Source organism: Anas acuta, chromosome 5 (genome assembly GCF_963932015.1).
Source record: "Anas acuta chromosome 5, bAnaAcu1.1, whole genome shotgun sequence".
In the NCBI taxonomy this organism is placed as follows: Eukaryota; Metazoa; Chordata; class Aves; order Anseriformes; family Anatidae; genus Anas; species Anas acuta.
Window position 1 is genome coordinate 36969710 of NC_088983.1, and position 15315 is coordinate 36985024.

General features: G+C 49.7%; 1 protein-coding gene across 3 annotated transcripts in view; it reads right to left on the reverse strand.

Annotated features, from left to right (window-relative positions):
- GALNT16 (polypeptide N-acetylgalactosaminyltransferase 16) overlaps window positions 1-14881 on the reverse strand; it is a 63978-nt gene extending 49097 nt beyond the window's left edge. For 2 of the 3 annotated variants that reach the window (XR_011097123.1, XM_068684171.1), the window contains exon 1: window positions 14605-14880. Coding sequence is in view for 2 of the 3 variants with exons in the window: in XM_068684171.1 (XP_068540272.1) it covers window positions 14605-14775 (171 nt within the window). In the remaining variant the exon portion in view is untranslated. Of the gene's footprint in view, window positions 1-14604 lie in introns of all 3 variants that reach the window. The other variant, XM_068684172.1, reaches the window with a different exon arrangement.
- Window positions 14882-15315: the final 434 nt, after the last annotated feature.

Here is a 15315-nt window from a genome sequence, read left to right on the forward strand (position 1 = left end):
TAAAGTAAAAGGTGCCCACGATGGACCTCTGCTCAGTGAGGACAAAAATGCCCCAGCAAACCTCCCATAGCAGCCAAACCGATCTGGTTTAGTCTGTTATTAGATAGATAAGATAGCTCCTGTGGTAGATACCAAGAGGCATCCCTCTGTCCTCCTGTGGTTCTGCTCAAGAGGTCCAACAGCTTGTCACTTCATTGGTACCACTCCACAGCGCAGCAAGGTCTCTCTGAACCACTACTGGAAATAAAACAGGAAAATACTTATTTTCAAATATAATGAAAATCCTCAGCACTGAAAAGAAGTCTCCCGAAGTTGCCACAATTAAAATATCATTACAGTATGCACTCATAGCTGGGCTGCAATATGAACCTCAAGCCTGCCAATATACACACATGTAAATTATACATCCACATCTCCCAAACGACTCATTCATAAACCGTGCACGTAGTTTCTGCATGAAAAGACACAAAAATGAGAGGAGAAACAGATGAAAAAGATGGCAGCCAGCCTACCATTTGTAGCATATGCACAGACATTTTTAACAGCTCACCTGCAATCACCCAGACTTCAAACGTGGATTATTTTAATATTTTTATTTTTACAATCTTTTTCCTTTTAAACAAATATCCTTTGACATTATGGTGCATCCCTTTTTGCTGATGCTTTTGGAAGAGGTTTTACAAGGAGGCCACCTTTTTGGCTTTTAAACTCAGCCCTTCCCTCGTGTTTTTTTTATCTCTGTTATATTCTGTCATAGTAGGTACACACAGTTGGTGTGACCTTTGTTGTGGAATCCTCAAATTTCAAACACTAAAGGGATTAAAAGATTAGTCCTGAAGAGAAAATATCCAAATACTGGGGGGAGAAAGGACATAGAAAGAAGTTCAGTTAATTTAGTCTTCGTTGACAAGGATGTTATAGTAAGTTTGATGCGATTGTGACTAATGGGCTGAGTGAACTTGGCTTATATAAATGTTAGAGCTCAAGGAAGTCACAGATTTAAATGGGTGACCAGGTTAATGTGAGGTGTGTGTAGACAGGAGAAGAGGGAAGATTCCCTGAGTAAATCATGTTTTGCTTTCCAGAGGCAGGGTAGGAGAACAGAGAAGTTTCACGTCACATTTACGTAAGCAAACAGTCATTGGAGGTTTTTATTGAAGTCCTGTGCTTTGTAACACTAGCCAGCAATCTTGCTGGATTCTTCTAGCACAGACGTAAGATTTCTGAAGAAGCAAACTTGGTTAGGAAGGTGCCCATACAGAGATGGGCTGAAAAGGTTTAGATCTCATAGGTTAACAGAGCAGTTGACTTTCAGTCCTACCAACGAAGCCTGTAATTTACAGCAAGGGCGAGCCTGTAGTACCTGCTGGCAGCAAACGGAGATGTGCTCATACGCTTCCCTGAATCACCTCCAGAAGGCAATTAATCGTCTTTGCCCCCTCTGTGCTCCGTGTTTTCCATCTGAAGATTTGGAGAAGTGCTGCTGACGTGAGGTTGCAAGGTTAAGTCTTCGGTGGCTTCAGCAGTTATTGCTGAAGCAGTCGTATGAGCAATACTCCAAGACTTTTCTAAGACACCGCCAACAAAAAGAAGGATCATGACACTGAAGTCTTGCAGAATTATTACATTTTTTGGACCAGTGGGTTCTAGGAAGCTGAGGATGAGTCACAGGTTACTCTGTCCAAAATAAACTCATCTCCTGCTACTCTTTTTACATCCAGCCTCCAAAGATCCCACAACGAGGTGACCTGCTGTCAGTGGCAGCAGTGGCACAAGCTGGCATTGGTGCCCTCGGTATTGGTGCCTCCATAACACGACCCTTCCCACGGCATTCAGACCCAACACACGCTCTCCCCTCTCTGCAGCAGGGACAGGACAGACATGCCAGGAGCTCATACCACCCACTCCAGCCTGGTTAGTGGCACATGCAGTCAGGCCAGTGAGCACAGCAGGGCTTCTGGCTGCTGCAAGGTCATGAACAGCCTTTGGCGGCAATGTTGTCCTGATTTAAATCCACTCCCTCAAAAAACAAGGCATCTCATCTAGGGTCAGGTAGCATCGCTTAGGCTGCAGATGCCAAGTTTGCCATGCACACAAGCTGGCCCCTTGGATCTACTGGGGATTGAATCCTCCTCTGTCTGTCACCTTCCTTCTCATGAAGAAGACTGGTCCCACTTTTGGTCATCACCCCAGTGCTCACATCAGCTGGGGAAGCTGAAAATACCTGATGATTCAAGCAGGAGCACCATGAAAGGTCAGTGAACTACCAGCTCAACTCCTCCTCCTGGTGTACCATGATCTCCAGAGCTATCTGCAACTAGGAATCTCCTCAGGTCACCAGGACTAACCTAGTCACAGACTAACTAATACTTTGGGAGAGCCTCTGCCTCCGTCATAGCCCAAAAGGGAGGCAGTACCCTGCCTGGGTCAAGGAAGCACAAGCAACATGTGCAGACAGCTGAAGGGCGTACCCCAAGAGTGTAAAGCTAATTTTTCCTGTCCCATGCTCAGCCTCTACTGGCAGCTACCAAAATCTGCAGGAATGGCATAAATTATGCTAATCTGAAGAGCAAAATATAAGAATCTCACCTTCACAGAGCAAGAGGAAAAGTAAGAAGCATCCCCAGGCTTTTAAATCACAAATTTTGCTTCTCTCAGCAAGCTACCAGAGCTGTCCACCCCTTCTTCCAGCTGAATGGCCCCAGCAAGATCTTTTGGAGGACACGATCAGTGACGTTCACAGTGCTGCATCAATGTCTCGCAGAGCCCCTGAGGAATGATTAACACCTCCTTTCCACCTCAGCTCCACAGGAGAGCTGCAACACCAGCAGCAGCTTCAGGCACACCTGGAAGCAGGTGTTTTGTACGTCCTCATCCGAGAGACCTTGCAAATCTCAAACCCAAAAACTGTTTAGTTTTATTAACTGCTTCCATTCACTGTACGGATAAAAATGACTTGGATTCACTTTTTAATGAAAATATTGTCCTGTAATTAAAAGCAGATAACAGCGTTCTCTGCCTGGCAACAGTCATTTTAAACTAATATTTATGCTTTTTGGAGCCAGTAAGGCAATTTTACATTACTCACATCTCACAAGAAACTTTTCCAGACAAGAGTTCAGTCAATTAGTCATCAGTGCTGTATATGAGATTTTACGCAGAGGAACCCAATAAGCCAAGGACTGTCAGTAACTTCTTGACCATTCTGAAGTGCTGGGCTGTAACTCTTGTCCTCAGACACGTGGCAGATTGGAAAATCTGATGTCTGGGGCCTCAAACTACGAGCTAGCCATGTAGAAAACTGCACAGAAACTCTTCTGGGGGCTTTTCTAGGCAGAGAAGGCTCCACAGCCCACAGGTCAGCAAACCAGCAAATCTTCAATCACCTTAAAAACTCCATAGTCTTTCCTCTTCTGATTTCTTGGCACTACACGCTTGAGAACAAGGAGAGGCAGAAATGCTTGTTCTACCTTCCCTCATTTTGAGATATTTCTTTAACTTAGTGTCCACTAAACTTGAAAAACCTCCTACTCGAAGAAATCTTCCAGGCACAACCTTCCACCAGATCTTGTTTGGCTGAGGAGGCAATTTCATCCTGACTCGTGGTGAGACAGCACAGAGCACAAAGGGAAGGAGAAAATTTCTTAACACTTTAATCCCAAAAGGAAAGTGCGAGAAGTGTTCAGCAAGCACCTGCAATAAAGCACTGAAGAGCAGGTATTAACTAAGTGCATGGGCAAATACTCATCCCCTCTCTCAAAATGCCACAGATCTCCTAGTTTTTGTACTTAGGGGATAGAAGCTGAAGACCACAGTTTTTACATACAGAGAGAGCCCCAGCGGGACCTGGAGTAGCTGTATGGGCACCCACGGCTCCTGGGGTGAGAGCAACATCTCAGACAGGTTAGAAGCGGGCTTAAGACTTGTCTCCATGAGCCAGCTCGCATGCCTTCACTCTGCGTGAGGACACAGTTCTCCTCAGCAATATGTTTACACCATGACAGGTATCGGGGGAGGAAGGAAGGAGTTGAGGCAGCTAAAAGAAATTTTCCACTGAAAAGATGAATGAGATTATTAGCAAAAAAAAAAAGGGGGGGGGGAGCCAACACTCCTCTCCAGTGATTTAATTGCTGCCACTAGCTTCAGAGGAGAGCCCTGCTGCACCCCACTGGCAAGCATTTCAAATCGTGCTTACATGTTTCAGAGCCGGTGAGCTGTTCCTGCATTATTCTCTGTGAACGACACAGCCCCTTCGAAACCTGAACGTCAGCAATTAATTCTAGAAGCCAGGTTTCACACAGAAGGATCCAACGAGCAATTCTAATCTCCGATTCTTCAGCTCTGCACAGTACTTTCTAAGCTCTCTCTTCTCCAGACACTTGAAAGGGCAACCCTTGGCCAGCTGAACCAGAGGGGACAGGGGGGCAGAGGGGAAAGAAGCAGGATATAAGACCTACTTGTGCTGCAAACTAAGCTGTTAATTCTGAAATTATCATAGCAAACCTCTCTGCACCCTGTCCCTTCCTTCACTCGTGGCAGTACAGGAGAGGAGAACAAAGATGTTTTAGGAGAGGGCTATTAAAAATTTAAACATGGCACAATTTACCCCCTTTATCACTGCAGATCTAGAAGCTTTGGAATAGGCACGTTTTAAGCATCTCCTGATCAGCAGAGAGCAAGCCTTGTGGAGCTACCTCCACTCAAAGTCAGCAATTCGTTAAATAATTAAAAACACAACAGTGGCAGCACAACAATATCACCCGGAACCTCATCCCTGCCTGCAGACACCAAGGACCGCCACATTTCACATAAACAACAACAAACACGTTTCCGCTGATGCAATTAATCTCTATTCCCTGCCATATTAATGAGTGAAAGATGCCCATGTTTAGGATGAGTTCTTCTAATTAAGAACCCCATGCAAATGGCATGCCCAAAGGACTTTATCTTAGCTAGGAAGCTGGTTCAAGAATAAAAGCCAGCTGCATGGCTAGGTAAGCACAAATGAGGGTGACACTTCTTTTTCTGCGAGGCGGAAGCCAATGAGCCATCCCAGGACAGCTCGTTACTGTCTGTCTCATTTGAGCCACTCATTACTAGGGGCTTCACCTTGCAGCCCTGAAAGGTGCCACACTTTGCCAACAGACCTGAGTGCTCTCAATGCTGCATCCAAAGACACATCAGGAGGAGAAGCACCATCCTCAGGGGATGAAGCATCCTGGCACCACACACCAGTAGGGTATATTCACCTCGCTTTTCCTTAATCCACCACCTCTTCCCACAAAGGAACCATGGCTGTTCACACATACACTAGAGAAAGGGGTGTCAGCCGAGTGCCCGGTGCGAGAGACATTCAAAGAGGAAGTCAGAGCCTGAGCAACCAGTGTAAATCAAGACTTTAACCTTTCTTAGCCTCTGATTCTTGATCTGTAAAAGAAGATGCTCAAGGGCTCTTCAGAAATGTGTTAAGTGAAGTGCAGCAGACAGATGTGTCAATACAAAATATATTTAGTGCCAAAAATAACAATTGAAGTGTCTCAGTCTCACTGTCTCTGGATTGTTTCCCCCAGTAAAAAAAGAAATAAAAATTTGGGTAAAACAGATGCTACTACAAATTTGTTTAACTTACAAACACTCGTTCCTTTTCAGTCTGTGTATCCTTAGTAGGTAGATCCTTGGCTTGGTGCAATGCCTAATTCCCAACTCCTGTGACAGCAGCAGCTCAGATATGACTCTAGCAGCCAGTATCCCCGCTCCCTGTGCAGAAAGCAGCATTTTCTGTTCATTGACCAGCAGAGAGAAATGTGGCTGCACAGCAGCTGAGTCAGGTGGGCACTGCCCCCAGCCCACACAGCAAAGAAAATGTTCGAGGAAAATCATTCTCTGCCCACTGCTCTCTGCAACAACACCATTAGGCCACAACAATTAAGGACAATAATAAGGGCAGTGACAATTAAGGACAATATTAAGATTTGTGTTTAAAACATTCAAATATTTGCTATTTTAATACTTCCACACCAGCCCTACATTATAGGCATATACTGAAGAAAAAAGCCCTCGTGCTTTGTGCTTCTTCCTACTCCCTTCTCATCCACTGGGAGCACAAAGGAAGCTCCTCCAAGTTCATGCAAGCTACTCCAGCAAACCTAAAGGCTTATGGCTGTCCACCTTCAAATTCTCAGAAATCCACTCAATCCGTTTAATTAAAAACTGAGAGATTTATTTTTAGCTAACAGGTTTGAGAAATGTGCAGTGACGCGCTCTTTTAGGTCAACACTTAGTAAAGCACAGTATAAATGCCTTTTTCTTCGCCAGACCCAGTCTGTCCAGAGGACAGATAGCTGAGCTGCCCTCCAAATGACACCAAAGACATTCCTGGGCAGATGCTTTTCACGCGTGCCTTGGTAATGCTGGAGGTAGTGAGCTGGCAGAAGCACTGCGAGTAGTTCTGGAGGCACAGCCCATGGGGGCCTGAGCAGCCCTATCAAACAGCAGGGATTTTCCACTCCCTTCTTTCTCAAGGGGCAAAGGTATTTAGCTAGGGAGCTGTTCTTTAAATCAGCAGGGTTTTCACTCCATCTTGGTCATTTTCTTCCCCTCAAATAACTCTGGATAACCCATTTCTGCTTACAGTGCAGAGCCACTCCAAATTGCAGACCTCACAGAGCCATAAGGAGATTTTCAAGAAGGAACAGCAAGGATGTGTCAGACAGGGCAAGTTTCCCTCAGGGAATGGTGCTGCTGTTGGCTCTGAGGAGCCTCCTTGGGGTGGCACTTTGCTGCTGCCCCAAAACCCCTCCTCTGCACCCCTCTGATCGGGGAGGTGGTCTCTGGAGCCTCGCAGGGCAGCTCACCCAGCTCTGGCACAGACCATAGCTCACATATCCAGCTTTACCTACCAGTACAGTGAGGCTAAATGCCTGCTCACTCGTGTTTCTTATCATCCAGCAGAATTTGCCCAGACTGGCCAACATACACTAGTTAGACCCCTCTTGACCGAAGTCAGAGGTTGCAGTAGCAGAAGTGTATGTGCAATATTCAGATTTCTTTTCTGGGGGAAAGTACAACCGGCTGAGCTTATCCTTGCAAAATTCTGCTCCTGCAAAAGTCAGTGCTGCAGTTTGTGTTTGCATTTGACTATTAATGACTTGTGGCAGAAAGGCCATGTGCCCCGTCAGCCAGTATTGCCCACTCTACCTTGTGCCGTATGTTTAAGCATGCAGGCATTCACGTTACTGTTACCTAGCTGCTTAAAGAAATTGTTATCAAGGCAAAAAACAAACGCATAATACAAACGGCAGGAGCACGTTCCCAGACGAACACGCTTTTTTTCTGCAGAGGGAATGATCTTCAGACTGCCTACAGTGGATTTTTTCCCCCAAGAAGAGCAAATCACACAGGCTACCGGCCTGAGCCATGGGTTACGGCTGTCACTTTACATTAGAAGCAACATAAGCTGGGCAACCTCACATTATCAGGGTGAAGTCGAGGATTTAACTCTCCAAAGCCAGAGTGGTAAGTGAGGCAGGAGCCGGCAGGAGCCGTGCTGCACTGCCAGTGACAGAGCCTTCAGCGGTGGGGAGACCACGGCCCAGCTCCCAGCGCTCACCTACAAGCTCAGCAAACACCCCGAGGTTAATTTCTGCTCAGCCTGGAGGGGCAGCTCGCCCTGGCGAGAAGTCACGCAGTGAAGTGGTGGCTGGCTTAATGATTAACGCTGCCGTGCAGAGGAGCCATTTGTAAGCTTCTCCCGCCTGTATCCCCACTCCCGGCAGCTTACCCCCAAACGCTGCTTCTTCCCGCAAACGAACAGGTAGAAAGATAGGCACGATAAATCTGAGGCAGCACTTGGGGTAATCAAGGGGTAGGACATCCCAACACCCCCAGTCACAGCACGAGGCACCCGGCAGCAGGGGCTGTGCCTGAGGGCTGTGCCCGCGGGCCTCAGGCCGCACGGCCTTCACCTGCAGCCATTTGGAGAAGCGGCTGCTGACCGTGAGCAGCCCTGCAGCAGCCCCCCACGGTTTGATCTTCCACACGTGTCCCTGCCCTGCTCTCCCACCTGCAGGGGCTCCCCCAGACACGTCCCTCACGTGCAGAGCCTGCCCCGGAGGCACGGGCCCAGCAGCAAGGCAGGCTTACAGCCAGCACCGCTTTCGCTGCCTTCAGACCCAAAACAGCTGACAGGCAGCGACTGAAACCTACCAAAATATACCCACGTCAGGCGCTCCCAACTGACAGCGATATGGGAATTTACATTGGGAAGAAAAACATTGAGCTGATAAGGCAAATTCTGAGCTAAACAGAAGTGTTTTCCCACTCAGTCACAACTCAGCTCCGGGAAGAGAAGAACCCCCTTTGGTGATTCACGCAGCCTTCTGGCAACGTGCTTCCCGACCGTCCCTGCCACGGCGCGGTGACAACCACAATTAAAGCTTCATACAGGGCTGGCAAGTTAAATATAGCAGCAGGAGGTGTGTTTCTAGTGGAATTATAACTGCATTAGCAGAAAGCTAGACAAAAAAACTAATGATGATGTCATGCGGATCCCCAAAGCTTGCTTAGCTTTAGTGAATCTGCCACAAGACTTGGTTTAGCGAATTCCTGGACATTTAATAAATGCCGTGTGCTGCGTTATTTTCTAGTTTCTCCAATTCACTGCTGTATAAACTAGCGAGTTCAGTCACCCCGTGCTTCTGCTTGCTTACACTGGTTTCATTTGAAATTCAGATATTACGATTTGGATTTCACTGACATGCAGCTGAAGCAACCAGGTAGGTTTGCATACCTTGTTTTCTGACCATGCAACACGCAGGCAACACCAAGTGCCTTTTGCACACCCGTGAGCTAGAATAATGCCTCCTAGGGTACAGGAGGCACAGAACAGCCGCAAGGGGACATCTTCAGACACAGCTGCCCACCAGCACTCTCCCCCTGCAGCCGCCAACAGCCTGCTGCGAGCCCCTGCTCCTGCACAGGCATGATATCAGGACACCAGCACAACAGAGCATCCCCTGCAGATCCCGCAAGAACATGAGCCCAAAGGCACAGGATTTTCCTCAGCCCTTCTTCAGCACTCGCAGTGATGCTAATGCCCATTCATCCGCTCCTGCCCCTTCTTTGTGGTATCTCTCGGGAGACATTGGGGAGAAGCAGAAGAAAGACACAGAGCGTTCTGATCCCCTTTAAGCTCAATGCGACAGTCATAATCCTCTAAATAAAAAGAAAAAAGAGGAAAAATGAGATGGGCTGTGACAGGTTGGAAGGACTAAATCCCTGTTAACTAGGGCACCAAGATTTAAAGGGCTCATCTTCGCACACATCCTATGCCTCTGATGAGCTGCATGCAGGATGGTGTCCCTGCAATTTTTTCTATGGCAAGGAAGAGCTGGTGAGCCCCGCTGCTACGGTGGTGGGCGAGCGGGCTCTGCTGCCATGGCGTTGCCACGCTGAGACTGGCGTGCCCAAAACCATGAGGGCAGCAGGAGCACTCAGTAAGCTCCCTGACTCCAGCGGTGCCCATGGCAGAGCACAGCTGCACAAGCCAGCGGCTGAACAGCAGCGGAGAGGAGAATACCACACAACCTGTGTCATTCGCCCTGCCAAACACCATCATTTATATCTTCCCTCCACATTTCCCTTCAGCTCCGGCACATCTGTCCTGAAAGTAAGGCTTTGGGCCCCCCAAAATCAATGAGAAATAATTTACAATTAGCAATGATGTTCAATAACGCTGGAAGCTAAGCGATGCAAGCAGATCAGCAGATTTTCCCAGCTACTTGATGTGAGTCGCTCCGTGTCCTGCACTGCAAGCACAGCACCATTCAAACCACCTCCTCCCGGCTCACCCAGCATCGCAGCATGAGTTGTGCCTGTTCAGGAACCTGCCCTGAGCCAGCAGGTCTTTCTTTGCATCTCTTTCACGCGCTGCCAAAAGCAGCTTTTGAAGCATGCCGGGGCAACCCCTCTGAGGCTAGACCTCCCTTTGGTGCTCTTCGTCTCCTGACCTGACGGAGCCTCTGTGCCAACCACAGCTGCTCTGCAGGAGCACTGATCTCCCAGCCCTCCCCAAAATTTCTGGGTGTGCCCGGCCAGCACAGACCAGTTTCCCCAGCGCAGACTGGAAGAAGCCAGGCATCCCAGGGCATGGCACAGCATGACTCAGACCACCCAAAGACACAGCGGATGCAGACAGGCACAGGTTTGCTCCAACAGATTTTTTTTGGAAGGGGCTACCTCACCGCAGAGCATCCATCCTTCTGCTGCCAACACCACATTGAGCTCTGAGAGGTGGAAGAAACGCAACCGTGTTCCCGTCAGCCTGCCAGGATCCAGCTCTGCTATTCCTGAGCACAAAGCTAAGGGTAGAGCACCACGATTTATGCTCTGTTTGCTGCTGTTCCCATCAACCCACCCAGCAATCACACCGGGAGGAGGCTGACTGCGCCCTAGCTTCAGGTGTAACTTGAGGCATTTGCACTTCAGGCAAACAGACATCCCGGGAAGTTAGGAAACGCACAGCCGCCTCCTCCTCCAACAGCCTGGTGTAGCTGGTAATTCCTCCTACTGCACAACTGCATCCAAAATGTCTTCCAGGTACAAAGGAAAACAAAGGAATCACATATTTATTATAGCACTTGGGAAATACAGCAAGATCACATCATTGAGCACTTCCAAGACTCACATTTCCTAAACTTTAATAATTTACTATTAATCTTTACAATTAATTTACTATTTAAAAAAAACAAAAACGACAACTGCAAGTTGATTTGATGATTACCATTTGAATTGCCACTCTATCACCGTTCCCAGACTCAGAAACCAACTCACAAGTTACCCAAGGACCTGCTTTTTGCAGCTCTTAGATGCTCACTTATTAAGCTTTTTTTTTTTTTTTTTTTTTTTTTTTTTAAACTGCACACTTGATACCAAAAGGCACAAAGGCACAGCACAAAAATCCTTCATGCAGGGCATTCTGCACGTGAGCAGATGGAAAGCATCAGTGTTTTCCAGTTTGGTCCTGCAGGAAGAGTTTTTCAGAGACTTGCTAAAGACACCTTGTTGGGCAAGAGTGCTTTTCTGGCTGTGACTGTTTCAGGATTTGGCTGGTCCAGAATAAATTCTTTTTTAACATACTCCTACATACTTCATTGAACATACAGCCGCAAGCCCAATTTGGACCTGGAAAGCCTGCTGAGAACAGCCTACCTCCTGTCCTTTGTCTCTTATTAGTTGCAAGAAAATACGCTCACAAAAATGCAGTGAGGAATAGCAGCAGGTAGCAGACAGCCTCTTTTCACTCCTTACTGCTCAGCACACTGAGCAAACTCTGCTGTGCCCACAGCATCGCTCTCTTGCAGCTGATCCTCCCCGACCCGTGCATTTCTGCTAATCCAGTTTTTGGTTCAAATGTTCACAAAAGAGTGAACTCAACCAAATGCTTTGCTAAGGGTACCTCATCTGAAATGCTTTGCACGACCTGCTAGTTAAGGCTCCCAAAAGCCCTGCAAAGCAGGTAAAATCTCCATTTTAGATTTTGGGGAAACTAAAAGGCAGCACAGAACTGCTTCTGCTCCCAGCAAACGCTACTAAATTTTTAGCTTTTAGATCACGGAGGTTTGTCAGGGTGGTTTTACAAACACAAGGAGAAATCTAACTCTGGAAGCAGCAGCACACTGCGTTCTCACTAAAGCCTGCAGCTGCTTCACCCGCTTATTCAAAGCATTCAAAAATTGCTAAAAAATGCTTTTTGGGGAGCGCTGTGCTTTCAGCCCCCCACCTCCTAGCACCATCCCAGCTGCCCAGTCACCACACTCCCCTGTACCAGAACTGCCATGCCACACATTGACAATGCCAATGCTACCAACTGGATTTAATTAACATCACTGTGAACTTCTTTTTTAATTATTATTATTTATTTATTTTTAATGTCTCACACGGGCCACTGGGACAAATTAAATACAATCATTTTCTGCCAGCTAGGCAAATGGCATTCCCCCCAGCCACTACCTAATATCTGGCTAAATGAGAGGGAAGCCAGGTGACTGGCATCCTTCCTCACCAACTTGCTCAGTGCCCAGAGGCAGCAGCACCTTGTCAGCCCAGCCCAGAGCCCCACCAGCTGCCTCCCAACAGGCAGGCAGAGCTCAGCTCAGTGCCGCTCGCAGAGCGTTTAGAAATCCTTTGCTACAAGGGAAAAGGACACAGCGATCTTATCTGCCTGGTGTTCATTTTAAGTGGCTGAACACAGAGATAGCGGGCAGCCACCAGAGCCGACGCCGGGAAACGTGAGGCAGTGTGACTGTGCCGGGGCTGTCGGCTGCCAAGCAGCCTCTGGTGGGCTCACAGAGAAGCTGCACAGGCCACAGAAGCTGGCAGGACAAAGGTAGCAGACAAGGCTCTGACCAAACGCTTTGCAGGTGGGACACGGGTGCTCTGGGCGAGCTTCCCACCCAGCAGCATTCTGTGGCAGGATGGAGTCAGGCTCTGGCCATCAGCTCCACATGAAAGCAGATGAGAGACAAGTGGTGAATGATTAACAGCCTGTGGAAACGATGCCAAAGCCCCTCTGAAGACACATCGCACAGGTTCTGCCTCTGGGAAGCCTCCAAGGGTCAGGAGGCAAACAGAAAAAGTGCATTCCCTGGCCTCTGACACTTTGCCCACGGTGGATGAAATAGGGAGCGTCCAGGGGCACAGCTCACACTGATTCACGCCTCCAGTTTCCCAGTTGCTGCATTTTTATTTCAAGCATCTGCAGGACCTGTTTGGGTAGAGGCTGTTGCATAGAGGCCAAGTTTTTTAGACTTCTGGATAAGGAACAGGGATCTGTAGGATCACCATTAATGCATGAGCTATTTCTGGGACGCTGTTTGATCTCTGACAGCCCCTCTGCCCAGCTTTAGGATTCAAAGATTTCCCTTGCTGACTCCAAGAGTCAGGCATCCAGAATTTAAGTTTAAACTTGTGCTAATAAATGTGAGGTAAACAAATAAGAACCCAGGTTCAAGATGAGACTCAGAATCAACTGTTTTTTGTTTTTTTACCTGAAGTTATTTTTATTCATCAGGAGAGAATAATTAGGAAAACCACATCTCACTGCAAGCTCAGAAAACACTTCACCATAATTCACCCAGGATCTGAAATGTCACGGCATAGATACAAGAGCAGAACTCTTGGACTTGATCATTAAAGAGACACAATTTTTCCCCCAGACAGAAAAGCAGCCAATTGCAGAAAAACGCAAAAATATTTTTTCCAGAGAAGCGCAAGTCACATGAGTCACCCTTACTTGCTGATGAACCCAAACCTGAACTCCGGCATCAGTCACACAGAGCAGAGCAGACCAAAAGCCGGCTGAAAACAGGCAGCTTGCCTTGGCGGCTCTGTGGAAGGGCAGGGGACTCGAGCAGCACACAGAGGATACGCACGCCTCCTCTTGCACAACACTGCCATTATTTATTACCTCAAGGAGTTCGGCTTCTCCGGGAACGAGCTCAGGGCTGAGGGCTCTGCACAGCAGCAGGACAGCCATGTCTCTAGATAACCATTTCTCCCTCAGGGTTCTCCCTCCTGGTTCAATTTCAGGTTGAAATGGCACGTTTTCTGGGCTGGACGGGGAGCGGATGCTTTCAACACAGCCACACGTAACCAACCCCACAGACTCACACAGGGCACACGAGACCTGCAGCTCGAGGCTTCACTAGATACCACAACTGTGGGGACAATGCTGTCCCCAGCACGCACAAGGGGAAGCCCAGACACCACAAAACCCCGCTGCTGCCCTTCTCTGTGCCATGGGATCGCTGCAGGTCAGGACGTGGTATTACCACCTCACCACGATGTGGTCAGGTATGCTAGAAGGTCCTCCATCCCTGCCACTGCCCTCCCAGGGGGTGGCACACCGTGGGACTCCAGCACGGAGGGACGGGAGGGCAAGGGGTGATTATTTCTCCCCGTGGCAAGGGATTTCAGTGGTAAGGGATGCCTCGCAGTGACCTGCGAGCAGGCTGGGATGTGGAGCAGCGGCTCTGTGGCTAGCGACAAGCTCCAGCAGCAGCACAGCGGCACCGCCACAGCATCCTCCTCCCGAGGATTTCCAGGGCACGCAGATCCTGGAAACCTCGCAAAGCCTGCGAGGGGGAGCGAAGTAAACGCAGTTTAAAAAATACCAACAGAAGGGTAAGTGGGGGGAACTGAGAGAGAAGCTGCCGGAGCCGCACGCTCGGCACAGGCAGGGCACGGGGGGCTCGGGGCAGCTTTCCCCACGCTGAGGGGGGGTCCGACAGACAGCGGAGCTCCAAGCCCTCCCGCTGCCCAGCAGCACGGGCACGTTTTGCAGCACAGCCGGGCCACCTCCGCCCCGGGGCTGCCTCGTTATTAGCGTTATTTTTAATGAAGCTGCCCCCGGAGCGGGGCGAGCTGCCGCTGTACCCGGGCTGAAGGGGACCCAACCTCCCCCCGCGCAGCATCGCCCCGCGCTCCCGCTGCCATGGTGACGCGCGGGCACGCCAAACCTCCCCCAAAACCACCCAAAACGACCCAAAGAGACCCCAAACCCCCCTCTCCTCGCCCGAGCACGGCTCCCCACGGCTCCCCACTCACGGCCAGGGGCAGGCTCCCGTCCTCCCGGCGGAGCTCCGGCCGGCCGGCCGCCCTCGGGCCGCCGCCGCCCGCCGCCGTGCGGGGCTTGCTGTCCTGCCATAAGTAGTAGAAAGTGCCCAGGATCCAGGCGACCGTCAGCACGGCGATGGCATTGGCCCGCAGCCGCCTCATGCCGGCAGCCCCGGTGGAGCCTGGGAGCGCTGCCTCGCCGGGCAGCGGCGGCGGAGGGAGGCGGGGAGGCAGCGTGGGGCCCCCCCTTCCTCCTCCTCCTCCTCCTCCTCCTCCTCCTCCATGGGCTGGGGAGGGCCGGGTTAGGGCCGCCCCGCCGGGTCCTAACGCCGGCTGGAGGGGAGGGGAGGGAAGCAGCGGTGCAGCCCCGTAATGGAGACGCCCCCCCCCCCCCCGTGAACAGCCGCCCCCCGGGACCCTCAGGGTCCCAGCAGAAACCCCCCGTGCCTGCAGGTCTCATAGCCCAGGTGCTTCGCTTCCTTGCCCTCACTGCGTCCCGCTGTTCCCACAGCGTTTCCAGGGTGGTGGATTTCAGGACACAGCACAGAAAACCCCAAAAGTCGGAGTTTATTTGTAGCACCTGGGTAACTCGGCTTGCTGAGTACAGAAATGAGTAACAAGAAAGCATCCCGCACAGTATCACCGCTCCTTAACTCCCTTTGTTGATCATAAGAGAAGCCCCAAGATAGATGAGCTAATTCT